This window comes from Dendropsophus ebraccatus, chromosome 4 (genome assembly GCF_027789765.1).
Source record: "Dendropsophus ebraccatus isolate aDenEbr1 chromosome 4, aDenEbr1.pat, whole genome shotgun sequence".
Lineage (NCBI taxonomy): Eukaryota > Metazoa > Chordata > Amphibia > Anura > Hylidae > Dendropsophus > Dendropsophus ebraccatus.
In genome coordinates this window covers 142,195,307-142,218,774 of record NC_091457.1, presented here as the reverse complement: position 1 = coordinate 142,218,774, position 23,468 = coordinate 142,195,307, and the positions used below count along the sequence as shown (strand labels likewise).

General features: G+C 44.0%; 2 protein-coding genes across 3 annotated transcripts in view; both read left to right on the top strand.

Moving 5' to 3' along the window:
• The first annotated feature begins 1,960 nt into the window (after nt 1–1,960).
• Nucleotides 1,961–12,214, top strand: LOC138789344 (TRIO and F-actin-binding protein-like). The gene is made up of 7 exons (XM_069967951.1): nt 1,961–2,013; nt 4,628–4,754; nt 5,034–5,105; nt 8,346–8,408; nt 8,798–8,872; nt 10,671–10,736; nt 12,131–12,214. The coding sequence occupies exons 1-7, from the start codon at nt 1,961–1,963 to the stop codon at nt 12,212–12,214; spliced, it is 540 nt and encodes a 179-aa protein (XP_069824052.1).
• Nucleotides 12,215–16,120: 3,906 nt separating this feature from the next.
• Nucleotides 16,121–23,468, top strand: part of TRIOBP (TRIO and F-actin binding protein) — a 48,009-nt gene continuing 40,661 nt past the window's right edge. For both annotated transcript variants that reach the window (XM_069967251.1, XM_069967252.1), the window contains exon 1: nt 16,121–17,315. In XM_069967251.1, coding sequence (XP_069823352.1) covers nt 16,269–17,315 — 1,047 coding nt within the window. In that variant the 5' untranslated portion in view covers nt 16,121–16,268. The remainder of the gene's footprint in view (nt 17,316–23,468) is intronic.

Here is a 23,468-nt window from a genome sequence, read left to right as displayed (position 1 = left end):
TGATAAGCTCAGATACATCTGGAGCTAATGTATCACAACTCATAAATGTAAGGCGTTGTACAAACACCTCTCTGCTGTTTCCTTTGTTATAACCACGGGCTTTGTGTAGCCCCGGTCTTTTTTAAAATTCTTTTTATGTTTTTTTTTACCCCAGTCTCATTTGCTTTTTGACAATTGGATATATTGATATTATAATTGGAAGGTATATTTTTAATATATATTTGTGGTGTATTACACAGTGTGCAAAAGTGACAGCGACGAATCTTACCTGTTGATATGTCCCTATTGTGCAGGAGACGCCGAGGATGAAGGTATGTCTTTTACCTTCATCCTTGGGGCCATTCCGATGAAGTTAGTCGACTGCTCCATGGTCTGGTAAGACTGTTAGGAGGACTGCTCCACCCCATATCAATGATGCACCCCATTCCAGCCTGCACTATTGATTATTATTAGAAAGGAGCAAACAACTGCCCCGGAACGACACTGAGGATTTATGGCGTATCTTTAGGATATCAGATTGATGGGATTCCAGCTCCTGACACTTTTACATTGATTGAAGGGCTCTGCGGCCTCTTAACTACCAGGCATAGCCACCTACATTTATTGTGGTTGTGTCTGGTACTACTACATATAGATCAGTCCTATTCACCTGAAAAGCAGACAGCTGCAGTACCAGGCACAACCACTACAAAATGTACAGCGCTGTGCCTGGTAAGGGGAGTTCTGTGACTCATTCAATCAGCTGCTGGATGAAAATGCTGGGAGTTGGTTTCCATCAATTTGATACTGATAGTCCATCCTAATGCTGCGTTTACACGGAACGATTATTGTGCGAATTTGCCCGATAACGATCGAATTCGAACGATAATCGTACGTGTAAACGCAGCGAACGATCAAGCGACGAGCGAGAAATCGTTCATTTTGATCTTTGAACATGTTCTCAAATCGTCGTTGGTCGTTCGCCAAAAATTCGCAGATCGTTCCGTGTAAACAGTCGTTCACCGATTTAAGCTATGTGCGAGATAGGCTTAGAGGATCACAAAACGATTTTTCCGTACAATATATCATTCTGTCTAAACGCTGATCGTTATAAAAAAAAGAATTGTTACTTCCAAATCGTTAATCATACGATCGGGCGAATTATCTCTCCATGTAAATGCAGCATAAGGATAGGCCATCAAAATTAAAGGGGTTTTCCAACTAAAAACTAACTTGTCCCCTATCCACAGGATCGGCCTGTGGCTCCTTTGTTTTGAATACAGCCGCGGGTATGGAACGTGACCTGCAGCTCTATTCATTCTTTTCAGAGCCAAGTGTTGTAGTCGGCTGTCTCTTTGGCGGCTCCATAAAGAACGTACAGACAGCAGTTAATCACTGATTAAGACCGCCCACTGGACTCCTAAGAAGAGATTTAAATGAATAAATGACATGTTATTCTGAATCTTTCCCCACAACACCATATATATATATATATATATATATATATATATATATATATATATATAGATGGTCTGTCCATGTAATAGTGCCTACTGTCAAGTTTTCATTGTTAGTTGGACCAAAACTAACGCTATTTCTCTGGAGTAGTTTGTACATCTGAAGGCCACATTGAATTCATGCCTACTATTGGTTATCCCGTATCTATCACACATTTCACATTCATTCATTCATTCTTTCATCTAATGTTTTTACAGAATCCACTCCCAAGAAAGCCCAGGTGGATGTCAATCATTACAGGTCTAATAAAGTTTCCCAGTCAACATTCTCCGGTCATGGATCCTCTCGATCAGGCCAAGATGCTCCATCCCTTGGGGTCAGCCGCAGACTTACCTCTTCCACCAGCTCACTGGATTCGGAATGTAGTCAACGAGGAAACCGAGCCCATTATACCGCCATTGCTGACATCCCACGAGCAAGGCGTCTCAGGCCCGATCTGGCGACGCTCAACATAAAAGGGCGAATGCGCAGTCCGGGGAAAGCAGAAGTCGAGAGAATGTTTGGTCAGGAGCGGAGGTGAGCGAGACTATAGCAGCTTATAGCTATATAGGAGCGGAGGTGAGTAAGACTATAGCAGCTTATAGTTATATAGGAGCGGGGGTAACACTATAGCAGCTTATAGCTATATAGGAGCGGAGGTAACACTATAGCAGCTTATAGCTATATAGGAGCGGAGGTGAGTAACACTATAGCAGCTTATAGCTATATAGGAGCGGAGGTGAGTAAGACTATAGCAGCTTATAGCTATATAGGAGCGGAGGTAACACTATAGCAGCTTATAGCTATATAGGAGCGGAGGTGAGTAAGACTATAGCAGCTTATAGCTATATAGGAGCGGAGGTAACACTATAGCAGCTTATAGCTATATAGGAGCGGAGGTAACACTATAGCAGCTTATAGCTATATAGGAGCGGAGGTGAGTAAGACTATAGCAGCTTATAGCTATATAGGAGCGGAGGTAACACTATAGCAGCGTATAGCTATATAGGAGCGGAGGTAACACTATAGCAGCTTATAGCTATATAGGAGCAGAGGTGAGTAAGACTATAGCAGCTTATAGCTATATAGGAGCGGAGGTAACACTATAGCAGCTTATAGCTATATAGGAGCGGAGGTGAGTAAGACTATAGCAGCTTATAGCTATTTAGGAGCGGAGGTGAGTAAGACTATAGCAGCTTATAGCTATATAGGAGCGGAGGTGAGTAAGAGTACAGCAGCTTATAGCTATATAGGAGCAGAGGTGAGTAAGACTTTAGCAGCGTATAGCTATATAGGAGCGGAGGTAACACTATAGCAGCTTATAGCTATATAGGAGCAGAGGTGAGTAAGACTATAGCAGCTTATAGCTATATAGGAGCGGAGGTAACACTATAGCAGCTTATAGCTATATAGGAGCGGAGGTGAGTAAGACTATAGCAGCGTATAGCTATATAGGAGCGGAGGTGAGTAAGACTATAGCAGCTTATAGCTATATAGGAGCGGAGGTGAGTAAGAGTACAGCAGCTTATAGCTATATAGGAGCGGAGGTGAGTAAGACTTTAGCAGCTTATAACTATATAGGAGCGGAGGTAAAACTATAGCAGCTTATAGGTATATAGGAGCGGAGGTAACACTATAGCAGCTTATAGCTATATAGGAGCGGAGGTGACACTATAGCAGCTTATAGCTATATAGGAGCGGAGGTGAGTAAGACTATAGCAGCTTATAACTATATAGGAGCGGAGGTGAGTAAGAGTACAGCAGCTTATAGCTATATAGGAGCGGAGATGAGTAAGACTTTAGCAGCTTATAGCTATATAGTACCTGAGGTAACACTATAGCAGCTTATAGCTATATAGGAGCGGAGGTAACACTATAGCAGCTTATAGCTATATAGGAGCGGAGGTAACACTATAGCAGCTTATAGCTATATAGGAGCGGAGGTAACACTATAGCAGCTTATAGCTATATAGGAGCGGAGGTGAGTAAGACTTTAGCAGCTTATAGCTATATAGGAGCGGAGGTGAGTAAGAGTACAGCAGCTTATAGCTATATAGGAGCGGAGGTAACACTATAGCAGCTTATAGCTATATAGGAGCGGAGGTAACACTATAGCAGCTTATAGCTATATAGGAGCGGAGGTGAGTAAGACTTTAGCAGCTTATAGCTATATAGTACCTGAGGTAACACTATAGCAGCTTATAGCTATATAGGAGCGGAGGTAACACTATAGCAGCTTATAGCTATATAGGAGCGGAGGTAACACTATAGCAGCTTATAGCTATATAGGAGCGGAGGTGAGTAAGAGTACAGCAGCTTAGTGCGACCAGCATTTATATTATATTACAAAGCTTGTACCTTATATTTCTATATTAGTTTGAGATACTTGGACACAGAGGTGTAGTAACCTGCTTACCTGCATTATGGTTCCCACTTTTCTGGTTGTTTCATTACAATGTTCTGTATTGGGATCAAGTGTCAGATTCTCAGTATCTGTCAATTATAGGATGCTGGATGATAAATGTGTGTGTGGGGGGGACAGCTAGTATTAAAGGGGTATCCTTCATATGTTGGTGCCCATGGTGAGACTAACAATTCATTCCATACTTGTTATTATGCATTTAGTTTCCTTCCCCCAGTTCTGAGCTGCTGCTTTCTGCTGAAGACACAACAATCTGTGTAAGCTTTTCTCTTTGTCTCCACCTCCTCCCTTTTCTAAGAGGGCTGATGTAAACAAGTTCCTGGCAGGCTTTATCTGCAACATTACTTTGTAATGCTGGGTGGGTAAGTCTGAGGTCAAGTTGCTGATGAATTCCCTTTGATCAAGTTGCAGATAGGGACTTGTTTACATCAGCCATCTGGAAAGGGAGGAAGGGTGGAGGAGTGGGGGACTGAGAGAAAAGCTCAAACAGTTTTTTGTGTCTTTAGCAGAAAGCAGCAGCTCAGAACTGGGTGAAGAAGACTGAATAGATAATAACAAGTATAGAAGGAATTGTTACTCTAAACATGGGCAGCAACATATGAAAAGTTTTGTTTGAGCAGAAAACCCCTTTAATAACGTGTGTGTGTATATATATATATATATATATATATATATATTTTTTTTTTTTTTATTGGTTTAAAGTAATTTCCCATTATAAATTGTTTTCAGGACGGCAGAAGCCCTTGAAGCTTTTCAGGCCCTGGAGGCCGGGCTAATAGAGAGTCTTTCTGGGAAATATTCATTGATGGAGCAGCGAAGAGCTCGAAGGCAGTCCACCCCGTGCCTGTATCCAGAGGTAGTAGAGACAGTAGTCCATTGTAGTCCATTGTGAATGAATGGAAGCACCATGTTGGCAGTAGCCACCGCTTACCTGAACGCTAATTTTTTAATTCCGTTCAAATAAGTTATATCGTACAGAACATATTTGCATATATCTAACCAATCTTAATAGCCAGAAACAGTAATAGAGTCCAGTGCAAGTGTGACTACAGGCTGCCATTACTTTTCCCAATACAAGTGTGATTATTCTAGTTGCATTGTAGAAATATCAGTGATACTAATCTTTTGTGTTCAGGAATCAGTGCGGATGCGGCAGGAGTTACAGAAGAGGAGAGCCAGTCTCCATCCTCCGCCAAGGACGGATACGGTAAGGAGCAGCACGATTTACAATTACTAATGGAAGGACACATGTACTCTTCGGTATTGTGCATAGAGGCTCCCTTTCACAGGAACCTACACAATGTATGGTGCTGTCTCTGGTAAACAGCAGATCGGCAGGGTGTTGGCACCCAACCAATCGGATATTTATGACCTATCCTGAAAACCCCATATAAAATGTTAAAGAAGTACTCCACTCAAACATAACTTTTCATATGTTGCTGCCATTGCTGAGACTAACAATTAATTTCATACTTGTTATTATCTATTCTGTTTCCTTCCCCCAGTTCTGAGCTGCTGCTTCCTGCTGAAAACACAAAAATCTGTGTGAGCTTTTTTCTCTGTCTCCCCTTCCTCCCTTCTGAGACAGCTGATGTAAACAAGTCCCTAACTGGCTTTATCTGCAACATTGTTGCTTGTTTGTTATGCCGGGATGATTAATCACAGTGAGATCATTAGCAACTTGACCTCAGATTAACCCTCCCAGCATTACAAAGAAGCTACAATATTGCATATACAGCCTGCCAGGGACTTGCTTACATCAGCCGTCTCAGAAGGGAGCAGGGAGACAGAGAGAAAGGCTCACACACAGATTTCTTTGTCTTTACAGAAAGCAGCAGCTCAGAACTGGTGGAAGGAGACCGAATAGATAATAACAAGTATGGAATGAATTGTTAGTCTCACCCCTTTAATGCTGTGCGAAGACTCAGCAAAGTGAAGATGCCCTTGGCCCAAGTTTACACAATACAGCTAACCAACAGATTATTAGGTGTAGACAAGAAAGGGAAGATTTATCAAACATGGTGTGAAGTGAAACTGGCTCAGTTGCCCCTAGCAACCAATCAGATTCCACTTTCATTTTCCAAAGAGGCTGTAAGGAATGGAAAGTGGAATCTGATTGGTTGCTAGGGGCAACTGAGTCAGTTTCACTTTACACCATGTTTGATAAATCTCCCCCAAAGTTTGCAGTGTATATTTGGCATACGTGTCAGAAAAGCTCCCACTGTTGATTCAGACGGGTTTCTCTGCTGGGCCTCATGTTATTGCCGGATCTCAGCAGGGTCGTCCTGTGGGCAAGTCCAACTTTTTACAAACTTTTTCCACTAGTATGAATTGTTCCTCACATCTGTAATGAACTTTTAGTGTACCAGGCTCACATTATGCCATTGCCCTGTCACATGCCGCACCATGTTCACTAATACTACGACATGGGTGGGCACACGCCGGACGCTGCTTCCCATCATCACACCTGTTTCCTGCTGCTGTGAACGTGCTGATGATCTGGCGACATGTTGTTCTCTTTCCACCAACTTCAAAGACAGACAAACAGGAGTTGATTGATAGTGATAAGAATAAAAGGTTCAGGTTCTGGTACAACACAATATGGGCTGATATCCAATAATAGAGACTGTCAGGGATGAACATGACAATGGGGGAACCACGGCTATGACTATTGTCTCCTGTAAGTAAATAAAATTCCTTCTCTTCATAGCTGGAAGGCTTGGCCATAGACAAAACAAGAGCAAAAAATAAAGAACGGCAAATACTATGGCTGTAGTGTATTATAGTCTTTATTTAGAGTGAAACCTTCTTAGCTTCCTTAGGGCTTTGTGAATGAATAACAGTGACTTGTCATGCAAGGAAACACCCATCGAGCAAGAGCTCAGCCTATTAGACTACATACGCCAGCTGGCAGATGTCACATAGAGAGACATTAATCCCAATGAGCCACCAAGGCTTCTCTCCCAACCATCAGTACCCTGCTCTGTACTGACAGGGGGCAGGAACCCTGAAACAAGTCGACAGATGGGTATTCTTCCTTTTGGAGGAGATCATAGCTATCTAAATGTTCCCAGCCATGTCTAGATGTGGCGTACGCCTCGCTTGTACACCTTCGGTGTGGAGGCGATACGGCCGGACACTTGCCAGATGGTAAAGTGTGACGCCAGTTCTCTGGTGGTTGGCTGAGATATAGCCGGGGCCAGTGATGTTATGTTGTGACGCCAGTGCCAGTTGGGCACACAGGTGTGGTGGCACACCTGCTTTTATTTTAAAGGGCCGGCTATACCTTGTTCCCCTGTGGTCAGTGACCTGCCGGGTTGTTGCGGGGCCCCTTGGGTACTTATTACGGTGGTCCGGAGTGGAATAGTGACCCATCCAGACTATTGGCGCTGCCACCCACAGACAGGGGAGATGACCCAAGGAGTGTGTGTGTACTATGTCAGTGCTAACGAGGAATCAGAGTCTCTTTATCATAAATAAAATGTGGTTTACTCTGAAGATACTTGTATGCAGCAGATCATACAGCTTTGCATTGATAGAATACTTTACACTTGATAAGAAACTTGATACTTTAGGATCCAGATCTGTAGAGAGTATAGAAAGTGGTACAGTTGACTGGATTGCGTGCCGAGAGGCATGAAAGAGGATCAGAAGAGCAGAGAGGAGGATGTTGTGAGAGTCCCAACCCAAGTAGTACTGTGCTCTGCCGGAAAATCGGAGGTAGAAATAGAAGAATACTTGAGAAGAGAGAGAGAGAGAGAATACTTGTGCCCGTTTTTTGACTCTTGGGTCTTTGCACCACCTATTGCCCTACCAGTGTACCCGTGCTAGTGGGTGACACAAGCCCCAGACCTTGTTACCTGAGATGAGCGGAATGCTGAGGGTTCCCTGCATACACCCGTGCTGCGAGATAGAGTTCATAGGTTTCTAGCAACTTTGCTCTATCCGGATCAGTTCCTTTACTTTCTATATGGATAATGTCCTACACTGTGTCTCTCCTGGTCCACGGCGTGAAAAAGTACAGGCTTTTACTATGGGTGTAACTAATAGCTACACCCGTGGTGGGACACCACATAGGTTCTTTTATAGGTTGGATATTGACAGGTAGTTACTTCCAATAGGTGACGCCATTGTTTCTTCTGGAGAAGAGCTAATTTGCATGTTTTTTTCCCCCCAGGAAGCAACATCTGGCCTATAGAACTCTTTTTTCCAGACCTTTGAGGCAAAGGAATATACTATTTGCCCAGCAAAGTGACCTCCCCACCAAAATGGCTTCCAGACATTGGGGCAAATTTACTAATGCTTAGAGAATGTAAATATATGTATGTTGTGGTTCAGCCCGGCCTCCATGACACTTGAGCTTAGAAGAAAAACATGATTTTAGAAGTTTATATGGAGTTCACATAGATATTACTAATCAATGTCACTAATATGTCTCCTCACACAGGGGTTCAGTGGCTCAAAAGCAGCAGGAGCAAGAAGCCGGGACCCCTCCCCATACCGTAATCAGGTAAAGCTGGCCGCACACCTTCAATAGCTATCTTATCCAATGCTTGGCTCAGCTGAGAGCTCATGTGTTACAAATGAGGGTGAAAGGGAAGGCCATTGCCAGACTCGAGCAGTGTCCTATCCCTGCAAACAAAAGGATCAAGCAGTGGAAATCCAACATGCCCAATCCTTCTCTCCCCTAACATAATTTTTTAGTAGACAGCTGGGGGGGGGCATACACATTAGATGGTAAGCTGACTACTAAAAACAGCAGTCTTGACTGACATATATTTAATGTGTATGGGGCCCTTTCGAATATGCAAAATTCTATGTTTTGCTTTCATTACCAATATTGATTATAAAACGTAACATAATAGTATAAAGCTATAAACAATATTCCGTCTTCATCAGGGACGAGAAGCATTCAAGGAGCCTGAGTGGATGAATCGGGATAAAATACTGAGACCTGTGGGGGCACAAGATAAGGTTTGTTCTGCTGTAAGGTCTGATCTGCTGTCCTACGAACCCGCAGGAGAAAAGCTGCATCTGTATAAGACATCGGTCGCTTCTGCACTTTTTCGAACCAAAGCTGATCCAAAAAGCTGAAGAAGTAGAATGGAAAAAGGAATTGATTGTAAAATAAATAAATAAAAAAAAGCATGTGACATCCATTAACCCTAATAGGGCACATGCAAATGTATTATATATAAACTGTACTTGCACACAATAGTTAAAATTTGATCCATCGTGCAACCAAACTATCTGTTGCCCAAGTTTTATTTGCTTATATTGAGCGGGAGAAGCACTCAGCTCAGCGCTTCTCTCACTTTATCTTTTCTCGCTGCAAGAGATGGATTCTATAAGAAGACTATGGATCCTATCTCCGAGGAGAGAGGTGGGGAGAGAAGTGCTTATATAATGTTTATAAAGAGTTGAATACTTTGCATTAGGCTGGCGGAATTCCATGGCGGAATTGTCCGCCACGGAATCCCGCCAGCCTCCCTGTCATAATAACAGTCTATGGGAGGCTCCCGCGCCGCATCTCTGCGCAGAAGAATGAACAATTCCACAAGTTTTGCTCCGTGTGAACGTAGCCTTACTTCAACAGTACTGATTCTTAAGCAGCAAGCGGTTAGTTTTTCCTCGTTCCCCGCTCACTGCCAGTGCTATTACACGCGCCGACAGCAAGGTATTAGTGCTCGTTTGCTCCTTGGTCCCTGCTCGCTGCTGCCGCTATAACACACGTCAGCAGCGAGCGGGTGACTCCGAGGGGGGGGGGTGGCCGGGGAGGTGCGGGGGGGCTGCCCGGGGGATTGATGATCGTCGGGGCAGCCCATAGGATAAAGCGGCGGTCTGCCGTCGCCGGTCCTATCACATGGTGTGGCGGCAGCAGATGACTGCTATATAAGTCGTTTGTCTTTCAACATGTTGAAAGACAAACGACTTCAACGATCAGCCGACATGAACGATGTCGGCTGATCGTTTCCTCCTATTCCACGGGACGATTATCGGCTGTAACGGCCGATAATCATTCCGTGGAATTGGGGCCCTAATTCCGGGGGGGAGGCAGCTTGATTGTCCGGGGAGCCCATAGTAGATAGTGGCAGTCTGCTGCCGCCCTTCCTATTGCACGAGGCAACTGCAACAGATCATTGCCCTTGTTGTTGTTAGTCTTTCAACATCGTTCATATCGATTGATCGTTGCCTTTTATTACACGAATCGGAAATAGTCAACACTGTTGACAGACACACCCTTGAGAACTTATGGTGCATTTACACAGAGAGATTTATCTGACAGATATCGATTATCGTTTATAACGATTGATCATTAGCGACCGATTACTGTTATGAACGATCGTTACATTGTCGCTAATAGTTACTCAGGGCGACCCACACAACATGTTTTATCTGTGAACGACTTATTACACGAACAAATATGCGAACAATCGGCGAACTACCAACGATTATTTTTCTACACGTTGGACACGCTGCCGTTTGATCGCCGGGTGTTATTACACGTTGGACACGCTGACGGGTGTTATTACACGGACAGATAATCGCTCATTTTTGATCATTATGGCGAATTTTTAAACGATAATCGCTCCGTTTAATAGGGGCTTTACACTCAGTATCCTATCCGGTGCACCACAGGCTGATGTGAGGCACAGTACCAGACCTATGAAAGATATGTTATAGCAGCCTTACAATGTGGTCATGCCATATTAAAAATGTTCTGTTTCTAGAAAACTAAATGAATATACTAATATTTTACATTTTGGTGCAGAAAGAAGAAAGGTTTGACAAAAACACTGAATTAACTTGGAAAAATCGTGAGACCTTCCTAAAATCGGTGAGACAATATAGGTGTGTATATGTGTAGATGCTTCTCATTAGTATAGCCATGTCCGTCTCCTAATACTCTAATTACTACTAAGACCTGTGCAATATAATCTGTGATCACACTTCATAAATATAGTCTATGTAAATGTGGGGTGGTCCGTGCTGGAGAGGTGCCCCCCGGTGGTTGGTGAGGCTTAGCTGGGGAGGCAGTTTTCACATTAGTTATCATAGTACTTTCTATGATTGGAATAAAATCTAATTTAGTAACATCACGGACTCCATTTGTGTTAATTTACAGGATTTTGTTGGTTTAAAGTGACTCTGTACCCACTGTGCAGCCCCCCCCCCCCCAACTACTTATACCTTTGTGTAGCTGAAATGGTCTCTTTAAAAACGCTGGTGGTGCTTTCCTGAGGCCGAAAATTAAACTTTTATTGGGGTCTAGCTGTGTCAAAGAGGCGGGGCCTAGAGCGCTCGTGCCCTAGGCCAGCGCCGCCTATGTGTTGCTCTCCACGTCCCCCACCATAGTGGCTGGATCCGCTTCTCTTCTTCTTTGCACATGCTATCCGGCGCAGGTGCAATGACGCATGTGCAAAGGAGAGAAAAAGCAGATCCAGCCAGCAGATCCGTAGGAGTCACTACGGTATGCGGGGGGGTGGGGGGCGGCGACCAGCACAGAAGAGGTGGTGCAGGCCCGGACGCATCACTACCATGGGGTGGAAGCTGAGAGACACACCACAGAGGTGGCACGGGACCGCCAACCTTACACTGTGCGGTCAGACAGGGGCGGAACGGAGGCAGGGGGATGCCACCACATAGGCGGCGCTGGCCTAGGGCACGATCGCTCTAGGCCACGCCTCTTTGACATGGCTAGACCTCAATAAAAGATTAATTTTTGCCCTCAGGAAAGCACCACCAGCGTTCATAAAGAGACCACTAGAAAGGACTACACTTCAGCTACACCAAGGTATAAGTAGTTGGGGGGGGGGGCTGCACAGTGGGTACAGAGTCGCTTTAAATAATGGACCTGGAAAAACTGTATTCACCCAAAATCCTCTGCCTCTCCATCACCACTGAGATAGCAGTGATCACGTAAATAGTTTATATAATGCTGCAGCCACCTTCCAGCCTCAGTAGTTATTAGTCTTTAAGCAATACTCTAAGAATACATACAGCAGATGATAAGTACTGTAATTCTCACCTGTGCATATAACTATTAAAATAATATATATAAATATTATAATTACAAGTGTTTATTTTTTTATGCTACAGGGAGTTGACAAACAGAAGACATCTGTGTAAATGTGGAGTGTTCTGTGAATATGAATAGACTTCTTTACACATTGTCCTTTTAGCGTCTAAACATAACATATTTCTAACCCTGTGCATTAACCTTTATTACAGACGCCCCCGCTGGCGGACGCCTCGTATGAACATCAAGGTTCTGCTCATTATGAACATCGAAGCAGAGAGGTAAAAAGTGTTTAACGAATGACGGGTTCATTCACATTACTGCTATATTCTGATATATGTACTGATTAAACTGAGGGAGGGGGAGACAGTGTGTATGGTGCCTCATGAGGGTAGTAGTCTTCTCCTGGAGTAGTGATTCCTGGAAAAGACCATGTTCACACAACAATTTTCAGCGACCTTTTTATAATATATAAAATAACGGCCATCATTTTGAGTACCAAATAAAGGCCGTCGCTTAACATACTTTAGCGGCCTTCATTGCAATGCCAGCTGTTGGTACATTATTTAAAGGAAAAATCTGGTGAAAATTGTTATTAAAGTATTGTATTGCCCCCCCAAAGTTATTAAAATCCCCAATATACACTTATTACAGGAAATGCTTATAAAGTGCTTTTTTCCCTGCACTTACTACTGCATCAAAGCTTCACTTCCTGGATAACATGGTGATGTCACTTCCTGGATAACATAGTGATGTCACTTCCTGGATAACATGGTGATGTCACTTCCTGGATAACATGGTGATGTCACTTCCTGGATAACATGGTGATGTCACGACCCGACTCCCAGAGCTGTGCGGGCTGTGGCTGCTGGAGAGGATGATGGCAGAGGGATGCTCAGTGTCCCTCCAGTGCCCTGTGTCCCTCAGTGTCCCCCTGCCATCATACTCTCCAGAAGCCACAGCCCGCACAGCTCTGGGAGTCGGGTCGTGACATCACCATGTTATCCAGGAAGTGACATCACCATTTTTATCACATTTCCCGCCTATGTGCATTTCCCGTAATAAGTGTTTATTTGTGATTTGTATAAATTTTGGGGGGCAATTCAATACTTTAATAAAAATTTTCGCCGGACTTCTCCTTTAACCCCTTAACGACAAAGGGCGTATAGGTACGCCCTATTGCCGGTAAGGGCGTTCAGAGCGGGGCCGCGTGGCGACCCTGCTCTGAACCGCGGCGGTCCCGGGTGCCGCGTGTAGCCCGGGACCGTAGGTATTAGCGGGCACGGTCCGATCACCGTGCCCGCTAATACAGTAATCAGATGCAGCTGTCAAACATGACAGCTGCATCCGATTACCGGATCCAGCATCTCCCTGGTGTCTAGTGGCGGAGATCGCTCCTCCGGGATGTTATCCCGGAGAAGCGATCTCCGTTTCTGAAGCCGGCCGGGGACCGCTCCAAGATGGCGCCGTCCCCGGCTCGGCACTGGTTTGTTTCCGGCTGCAGCAGCCGAAAGCAAACGAGTGCCGATCTCATGGATCTCTGCAGCATATCTATGCTGCAGAGATCTCAATGAGAGATCAAAGTGTATATACTAGAAGTCCCCCAGGGGGGCTTCTAGTATATGTGTAAAAAAAATAAGAAAAGTGTTGTTGTGAATAAAAAGCCCCCTCCCCTAATAAAAGTCTGAATCACCCCCCTTTTCCCAGGTTATAAATAAAAGTAAATAAATAAATAAACAAACATGTTTGCTATCGCCGCGTGCGTAATCGCCCGAACTATTAATTAATCACATTCCTGATCTCGTACGGTAAACGGCGTAAGCGCAAAAAAATCCCAAAGTGCAAAATTGCGCATTTTTGGTCGCATCAAATCCAGAAAAAATGTAATAAAAAGCGATCAAAAAGTCGTATATGCGCAATCAAGGTACCGATAGAAAGAACACATCATGGCGCAAAGAATGACACCTGACACAGCCCCATAGACCAAAGGATAAAAGCGCTATAAGCCTGGGAATGGAGCGGTTTTAAGTGACGTATATTTGTTGACAATGGTTTGAATTTTTTACAGGCCATCCGATACAATATAAGTTATACATGTTACATATCGTTTTAATCGTAACGACTTGAGGAACGTGCATAACAAGTCAGTTTTACCCCAGTGCGAATGGCGTAAAAACACATTTCCCCCAAATAAACAAAATGCGGTTTTTTTTTTCAATTTCACCACACTTTGAATTTTTTTCTGGTTTCGCAGTGTACTTTATGCAAAAATTCAGCCTGTCATTGCAAAGTACAATTAGTGACGCAAAAAATAAGGGCTCATGTGGGTCTCTAGGTGGAAAAATGCAACTGCTATGGCCTTTTATGCACAAGGAGGAAAAAACAAAAACGCAAAAATCGAAATTGGCTTTGTCCTTAAGGGGTTAAGTTTAGGCTGAATGATGGCTCCAATGGTGGCTGTGTACATTATGGTCTCATTTCATGTTGTTATCCATGGAGACCCCAATTTCCGGATGAATAGAGGATCTTGCAGATCATCTGGCAGCGGGCTGACATGACAGGCACACAACTTTGTAAATGGAGCGTTGCTGAAAACCAAGTGGGACATATTGAACATTTGTATTGTGATTTGCACAGCTACAGCGCCACTTATTGGTGACATTTTAAACTAAAGGTTTTAATAAGTGGCGAGAGCATTATCTGAAGTGTCCATTGTCTGATTTTCATCTCACTTGGAGCGCCCCTTCCCCCCCACCAGAGCTCTCCAAGTGGGTGAAGATCTGTAGGTATCTAATACGAATGTGTCCACTGTAGACAATATTATATGAGCCGGATACATCAGCAGAAGTACAAATCCCTCTCCTGTCCTGATTCTTTGTTATAAACCATCAATGTAGGGAACATGTATAAACCTGAAGTACAAGTCATGTAGCTCCCGGTCTATAGTATTATGTCCGCCTCTGGATGTGAACTACAATGTTCTTTCTCACCGACAGAACACGGAGATCTTATGAAAGTTAAATATATCTAACCATCATAGGTCAAGTAATGAAAGGGTTATGGGACCATGAGAGTAACGCACTTGTGTCATGTTGATGAGTGTGGTGACGTGTAAGGACAACTTATACGGCTGAAGAACACACTTGAGTCTTATGTCATCTTATGTCAGTATGTGGCTATAACATATATATCCATAACTTCTACTTCTCGGGCCATATTAGTACATAAATAACGCTTAGAAGCTGTTTGGGGGAAGGGGAGATACTACAATCTGGCTACTCTCTCACACACACATACACTTGCTAGGAGTCATTTTCACAATTTCATAACTTTTTGTAACTTTGTGCGCTCATTTTGACTTTTTTGTTATACTTAAATGTTTGGTGACTTTCTTTATGTTTTGTATGTATTAAGGAATCTTTCAGCTGGTTAGGGCATCCTATGGCATAGGGGACATTGCAAAGAGGTACATAGTATAATAATAATAATATTAATAATAATAATAATTTTTATATGTATAGAGCCAACAGATTCCGCACATCTAAAATGGTGCTCTGATGCACCACTCTTTATGTAAGACAATATACTGATATGGTAATTAGCTGTTACCCCTCTGCACATGGGCTGGACTTACCTGGGCTCCCAACGTGCTGGGGAATGGTTACCTCCTCTCTCCCTCCCATGTTAAAAAAATAAAAAAAAATTCAATATCACAACAAAAAGCTATTTTTGTCATTTTAATTACAATCAGACTTTTTAAACTGATATAAATCCTATATATTAAAAAGGTATATGATGGTTTCTACACAGAATTATCAAGCAAGCATTTCAAGATCCTCTGCCGAGCCACCACGTCACCAGTATAGCAGCTCCCAATACCAAAAACCTGAGCGGTCACAGAAGGTGGAGCAACAGTATAAACCATCACCTAGTAATAATCCACCATCATATTCTAGTGGATCCAACCAGCTACACCGCACACAGCATCGCCAATCCTATGGCTCTCTCTTAGAGGATGAACAGCTGTACGCTCAATCCAACTCAACACAAGAGACAAAAAATGCAGGGTGGTCCCAGTACAAGCCTGCGGGGCCTCTATCTTGCCACACGCCAGAGCCTCAAAAACAACAGTTTTTGGGTTTTTCTGAAATTGAATATGTGCCTCTTAAAACTGAACTGAAGGCGACTGGAACCCAAACAGATCGAGAAGCGTCTTTAAATGGTGCCGTACCATGTGTAACATCAGCCCAGGAACCTAGTAATATAAAATCGCAGGTTGTGCCCCTATTGTCAGACACTAAGCTACAATCTGTTCGAGAGCCATCGTTCTTGCAATCAGAAACTGAAAGCATGGCTTATACTCCACCAGAAACTATGAGAAGGGAAATGCAAAGGCCACAAACCCCCTCCACAAATTCCACCAGTTCCTCTAAACCACGAGCACAGTCAACAGAACCTTCCACCAGTTCCTCTAAACCACGAGCACAGTCAACAGAACCTTCCATCAGTTCCTCTAAACCACAAGCACAGTCAACAGAACCTTCCATCAGTTCCTCTAAACCACGAGCACAGTCAACAGAACCTGATCATTACAATCTGAAGGATGTACAAAAATCCAGTGCACCTGAGATCAACCATAAAAACTCCATTGGTTCACCTTCTAAGGCACAACTTAGGGCCGAACCTTCAGTATTTGAGAGGCCTGAATGGCAACATCCTAAAGTTGAGGAATCGCCAAAAGTAATGACCGAGTCGAACAACAGAGAAGATAAGGCTCAACAAGAATCACATCAACCACCATCAGATTCTTCTCTAGAAGACGCCAATAACCAAGAACCAAAATATTGTTCAGGAAGGTCTTTGTATAAGCCCGCAGGTCCTCTTTCTTATTACAGGCGAGAGCCACAGAGCCAAATCCTTGTAGAGTGGTATAGCGGCACGGAAAGCCCTCTCTCCAAAGTGGTGCTAAAGCCAACAAGGACCATGTTCTTGACTTCAGAATCTGAAAAACAAAATGATAGCAATGGTTCTCAAGATGGGGATACAATGAAAGAATCTAGGGACAGGAACGATGGTCCAGACGCAGCTAGAAGTAGGCCTCATACTCCATCAGACGACTTGAAATCAGGACAGAAAAGTTACTCAGACTTGAAGGGATTAGACTTAGCAGATGCTTCTGAGATGCCCTACAATGAATCAATGGCTCCACCGGGCTCCAAGACATCAAAGGTCGGTGGTGAGCCATCACTTTCAGATACTAAATCTGAAAAGTCGCTGACGAAAGGAATTACACTCTTCCAGCACTGTGACTATTCTCCCACTGATAGCAATACTGCAGAATATGAAGAGGCCTGTGACACGGATATGTATCTGAACACCATGGCGAAACATGTAAAGGTAAGTGCTAAAATGATTTACTTATATACCGTGAGTTAAAGGGGTTATCCAGCGCTACAAAAACATGGCCACTTTATTCCAGAGACAGCCCCACTCTTGTCTCCAGCTTGGTTGGGGTTTTGCTGCTCAGTTCCATTGCAGTGAATGGAGCTTAAATGGGTTATCCAGCGCTACAAAAACATGGCCACTTTCCCCCTACTGTTGTCTCCAGTTTGGGTGGGGTTTTGAAACTCAGTTCCATTGAAGTAAATGGATCTTAATTGCAAACCGCACCTGAACTGGAGACAACAGTAGGGGGAAAAGTGGCCATATTTTTGTAGCACTGGATAACCCCTTTAATTGCAAACCCGCACCTGAACTGGAGACAAGAGTCTTGTTGTCTCTGAAAGAAAGTGGCCATGTTTTTGTAGCACTGGATAACCCCTTTAAAGGGATATTGTCATCTTTGTCTGAATGGATCAGTGATCTATTATGTGTAAATTTATTGTCTAAGGGGCTTAAGCCCTTTAAGCCCTAAACTTTATTTTTAAAAATCTTTTAGCCCCTTAAAGGGAAACTCTCCCCATTGAAAAGGCAGTACAATCTGCAAGCATGATGTTTGAGACCAGGAGGAGCTGACTTTGGTCGCCCAACATAAAGGGGCCGATTTATGAAGCGGTCTTACAGTAAAAATGTCCTGTTTCCCATAGCAACCAAGCACGGCTCAACTTTCATTTTAAGGGTACAAACCCACTTGACGTATTTACTGCGTGAATCAGTCTTAAAAATAAGCAGGCAAAACGCAGGTTGGCTTTATACAATTGTTCTGCGTTAAAATACGCAATTGCGTATTTTTGAAGCATGAAGCTACATGCGTTTTTCACACAGGTTGTTAACAACTGATGCTTTGCTAACAACAAGCTTCACGCTTCAAAAATACGCAATTGCGTATTTTAATGCAGAACAATCGTATAAAGCCAACCTGCGTTTTGTCTGCTTATTTTTAAGACTGATTCACGCAGCAAATACGTCAAGTGGGTTTGTACCCTAAGGGTATAAACCCACACACCGTATATGCAGCATATTTACTGCTGCGATACGCAGCAAACTCGCAGCAAACTCGCAGCAAAATCGCAGCAGATTAGATCTAAATAACTGAACACAGCATCAAATCTGTACCAACAAATCTGCTGCGTATTTGTTGCATATCTGCTGCATATACGGTGTGTGGGTTTATACCCTTAAGGTGCTCATGAATATATGAACGCTGAGCTGTGATTGGTTGCTATGGGCTACTGTATGACTGCTTGATAAATATCTACCCAAAGACCGCACAATGATGCTCATAATGTTAGTTAATGATGACGCAGTTCAGTTATAATGTCTCATGACAGCAAGTCACACAAATTGAGTTGTGTAACTTACATGCGACTTAGTTTTATATGACCACTAAATCTTTGCTAATTCTGGGCTAAGTAGTCATGTGGGCGGTCCTGCTAAGTGATTCAAAGTAGAACCGCCCACATGACTACTTAGCTCAGAATGAGCAGAGATTTCCATGAATAAATTTCAGGTTATATTGAACCTTTTCTCTCAAAATTTGCTCTATAAAATGATCCCTGACAACTTGACAACATTTTCAATGTGATCAGGAATGTGAGAAAAGACCAAATATCAGCATAGAGGAAGCACAGAGCACAGTATAACAGGAAGGGAGACACCTAGTGGCCATATGTATAACACTGATTTAAACATAAAAAATAATAATAATAAAGCGAGTTTATTGCAAAACTGCTTGCGTTCACAACCCCCTTAAGAGACAGTGCCTCTTTAATGACAGTGCCTCTTTTGTATAGTAATAGTTTCTTTGTGTAGAAAAATGTACAAAAAAAAAAAAAAAAATTTAAAGGGATTTAAAATAAGTAATTTCCCCTGAGACCTTGTATAGTAACTGTATAGTAACAGGGAGTACCAGTCTGACAGCTCCTTTTATCTCGGTAATTACATGCTAATCTATCATCCCTCTCTCAGGACCCTCCCTTTCCCATCCCATCATTGTGTAGACATGGGCCGGAGTGAATCTATAGGAAGTGATCATCTTATATTAGGGATCAATTGGCCATCACTGACATGTCAGACAAACCTGTTTCCCTCCTCATTTGCAGACTATTAGGGATTTTACGATCAGTAGACTATCTGTACTTTTCAGTAAATAGTCAGATGGGTGGCAACTTTTGGAGGTGAATGCTCTTCTCGGGGGTTTTATTAGGAGCCTCATAATCACACAGCCAAACATTATTCACGACACCTAAGCAACTAAGCCCCCCCCACCCGAGCCTAGCATTTACTCCATTTTGCAATAAAGTTCCCACCCGTCTGGATATTTAATGAAAGGTATAGCGATAGTAAACCAAATTGTGTGTGTGAAGAAAGTAGAAACAACTTTGGAATCAGGATACCCGAGGCTACAAGTCTCTAATTGTTCTGGGATATTCCTGAAAGCATATATATATATATATATATATATATATATATATATATATATATATATATATATATATAGATAGATAAAGAAAAAAGTTTAAAATGTAAATTAGGTAAAATAGGTCATCTAAAAACACATTTTCCTTTAAGGACACCAACCATATCCCTGAGTACCCCAGTACCTTATAGCTGCCATGATGGTAATTTCAAAATATCGTTCTTTAATCCTCCGTCCCAGCAAATAATAACTAGGCATTGGGGTGGAGCCTTAGTAGCATGCCTCCACCCTCTTCCAAGTCACTCACACTTGATTGACAGCCTAGGTGTTGCATTGTTTCCAGCACTCAGACTGCCAATCTCTTGTGACTACATGTCGCTGTGGCTCCGCCATTATGCCTAGTTACCAGGTGCGATACGGGGGATTAACTATCAATATTTTTTTAAATTGCCGAACTGTAAGGTGCTGGGGCCAAATCCCACTCTACCAGGGAGGTGATTGGTTCTTTTAAAATACCCATACACACATATGGAATTACTCGATTACAACAACCTATATAATATGTTATTTTAAGGGATCAATTTAAGTTATCCCATGTTTAAATTCCCGAAAAGGCACGCGGGGGGGGGGGGGGGGGGTGTTTCTAAAAAAATGTTTTCTTTCAAGTTTAAATAAAGTCTAAAAAATATATTAATATAATTTAATAATAAAATTGTATGTATAAAAACTGCAGCCCACCCAGCAAAAAAATAGCAGCTCCTTACAGGGCTCTTTAGAAAGAAAAATTAGAAGGTTATGGGGCACATTTAGTATCACTGACCTGCAGAATATGGCTGGGGACACATGACGATTTTTGGCCGTGCAAACGCTTCAATAATACAAGTGAGTGGGGCAGTGGTTGGGGCCACCTGTGGGTCGCAGCACCACCTCATTCACTTTTATAAGTAACGGGGGGTGTGACACGTTAATAACTGGCCGTGTGACTGGGAATCGCTGTGTTATCCCAGCCTAAGGCCGGCTTCACACTGCCTTAAAATGTAGGAAAAACTCCAATACAAAACGCCAGCGGCAGTGGCGTTTGGCAAACTGTGGCGTTTTTTTCTCCCATAGACTTCAATGGGGTTGGTCTGGTTGTCTCAAAAACGCCATTGCTGTTCGTATGCTGCGTTTTTGTCACCATTTGTGGTCCAGAGGCTAGATCATGTAATGGTAGAGGAAAAAAAAATTCAACACACAAAAACACCTCAACCACAAAAAAAGATCATTCTTACAGAGAGTCAAAAATGCCAATGCAAGGAAATGCATCGAAGAAAGCATTGGTCGTTTTTCTAGCAATTTTTTTTTGGGAGGCCTAAAAAACGCTACACAAAAAGAATGTGTGAGGGCACCCTAAAGCTAACACGTCCTTAAGGGCCGTTGCACACTAAGGCTGTCCAGGCATGATGGGAATTGTAGTTTTGCAACAGCTCGAGGGCTAAAGGTTCCCCATCCCTGCACTAAGGTAATCACGCGGACATGTTGCCATGGATTCGGTCTCTCGCCCCCTCTGCCGGTCCCGTAGACTTCATTCTTTACTTGGGCGGATTCCATCTTCCGCCCTAAGAAGTCACACGTCAATTCTTTGGGCGGATGGCGGAATCGGCCACAGTAGAGAATGAAGTCTATGGGACAGGCGGAAAGTCAACGAGGGACCACGGGGGTGGGTGTTTCCCACTGGCAGCCTAAACAATCAGATGACCATTGATCACGACATGTCAAAAGTTTTTTCTAATTCAAGGTACGCTATAATGCTGGTTACGAAACTCAGTCTACGTCAGGTTCAGGTAAAAAAAAATAAAAAACCAGGTGGGATTTGCAATGCAATAAGAAAATCTCCCTGTGTGGCTCCAGCCCTAGGACCATAGCAGCAGGTTCTGGCTGCATATTGTTTTACAGAAAGTCAGAACCATATGGCGGCCGCCTCCTATGCTAGTATATGTGGATATGTGCACACACAGCGGACTTCTCTGCAGCAAGATGAGGATTTGGTAGAATCGCATCTACTTTGTACATAAATCTTCTGGTGTGAACATAGCCCAATGACCCAAACAACCAACACTAACAGAGAGAGCCAACTGGAAGGTAAAGAGGGGACTGAGGCAAACATCACTGTGCATATCTCCCAGGTGCACTACAACACCCATCTCCTGCTTATCAGCCATGTTTGCTGCGTTGTAGGAGATTAGGGTTGTGTATTGGCATGCTGGGAGCAGTAGTCCCCCCGGTCTGCACAGTGTTAATTCCTGTGGTTGTGTATTGGCATGCTGGGAGCAGTAGTCCCCCCGGTCTGCACAGTGTTAGTTCCTGTGGTTGTGTATTGGCATGCTGGGAGCAGTAGTCCCCCCGGTCTGCACAGTGTTAATTCCTGTGGTTGTGTATTGGCATGCTGGGAGCAGTAGTCCCCCTGGTCTGCACAGTGTTAATTCCTGTGGTTGTGTATTGGCATGCTGGGAGCAGTAGTCCCCCTGGTCTGCACAGTGTTAGTTCCTGTGGTTGTGTATTGGCATGCTGGGAGCAGTAGTCCCCCCGGTCTGCACAGTGTTAGTTCCTGTGGTTGTGTATTGGCATGCTGGGAGCAGTAGTCCCCCTGGTCTGCACAGTGTTAATTCCTGTGGTTGTGTATTGGCATGCTGGGAGCAGTAGTCCCCCGGTCTGCACAGTGTTAGTTACTGTAGTTGTGTACTGGCATGCTGGGAGCAGTAGTCCCCCGGTGTGCACAGTGTTAGTTCCTGTAGTTGGCATGCTGGGAGCAGTAGTCCCCCGGTGTGCACAGTGTTAGTTCCTGTAGTTGGCATGCTGGGAGCAGTAGTCCCCCGGTCTGCACAGTGTTAGTTCCTGTAGTTGGCATGCTGGGAGCAGTAGTCCCCCGGTGTGCACAGTGTTAGTTCCTGTGGTTGTGATGCTGGGAGCAGTAGTCCCCCGGTGTGCACAGTGTTAGTTCCTGTAGTTGGCATGCTGGGAGCAGTAGTCCCCCCGGTGTGCACAGTGTTAGTTCCTGTGGTTGTGATGCTGGGAGCAGTAGTCCCCGGGTGTGCACAGTGTTAGTTCCTGTGGTTGTGATGCTGGGAGCAGTAGTCCCCCGGTGTGCACAATGTTAGTTCCTGTGGTTGTGATGCTGGGAGCAGTAGTCCCCCGGTGTGCACAGTGTTAGTTCCTGTGGTTGTGATGCTGGGAGCAGTAGTCCCCCGGTCTGCACAGTGTTAGTTCCTGTAGTTGGCATGCTGGGAGCAGTAGTCCCCCGGTGTGCACAGTGTTAGTTCCTGTGGTTGTGATGCTGGGAGCAGTAGTCCCCCGGTGTGCACAGTGTTAGTTCCTGTGGTTGTGATGCTGGGAGCAGTAGTCCCCCCGGTGTGCACAGTGTTAGTTCCTGTAGTTGGCATGCTGGGAGCAGTAGTCCCCCGGTCTGCACAGTGTTAGGTCCTGTGGTTGTGTATTGGCATGCTGGGAGCAGTAGTCCCCCGGTGTGCACAGTGTTAGTTCCTGTGGTTGTGATGCTGGGAGCAGTAGTCCCCCGGTCTGCACAGTGTTAGGTCCTGTGGTTGTGTATTGGCATGCTGGGAGCAGTAGTCCCCCGGTGTACACAGTGTTAGTTCCTGTGGTTGGCATGCTGGGAGCAGTAGTCCCCCGGTGTGCACAGTGTTAGTTCCTGTGGT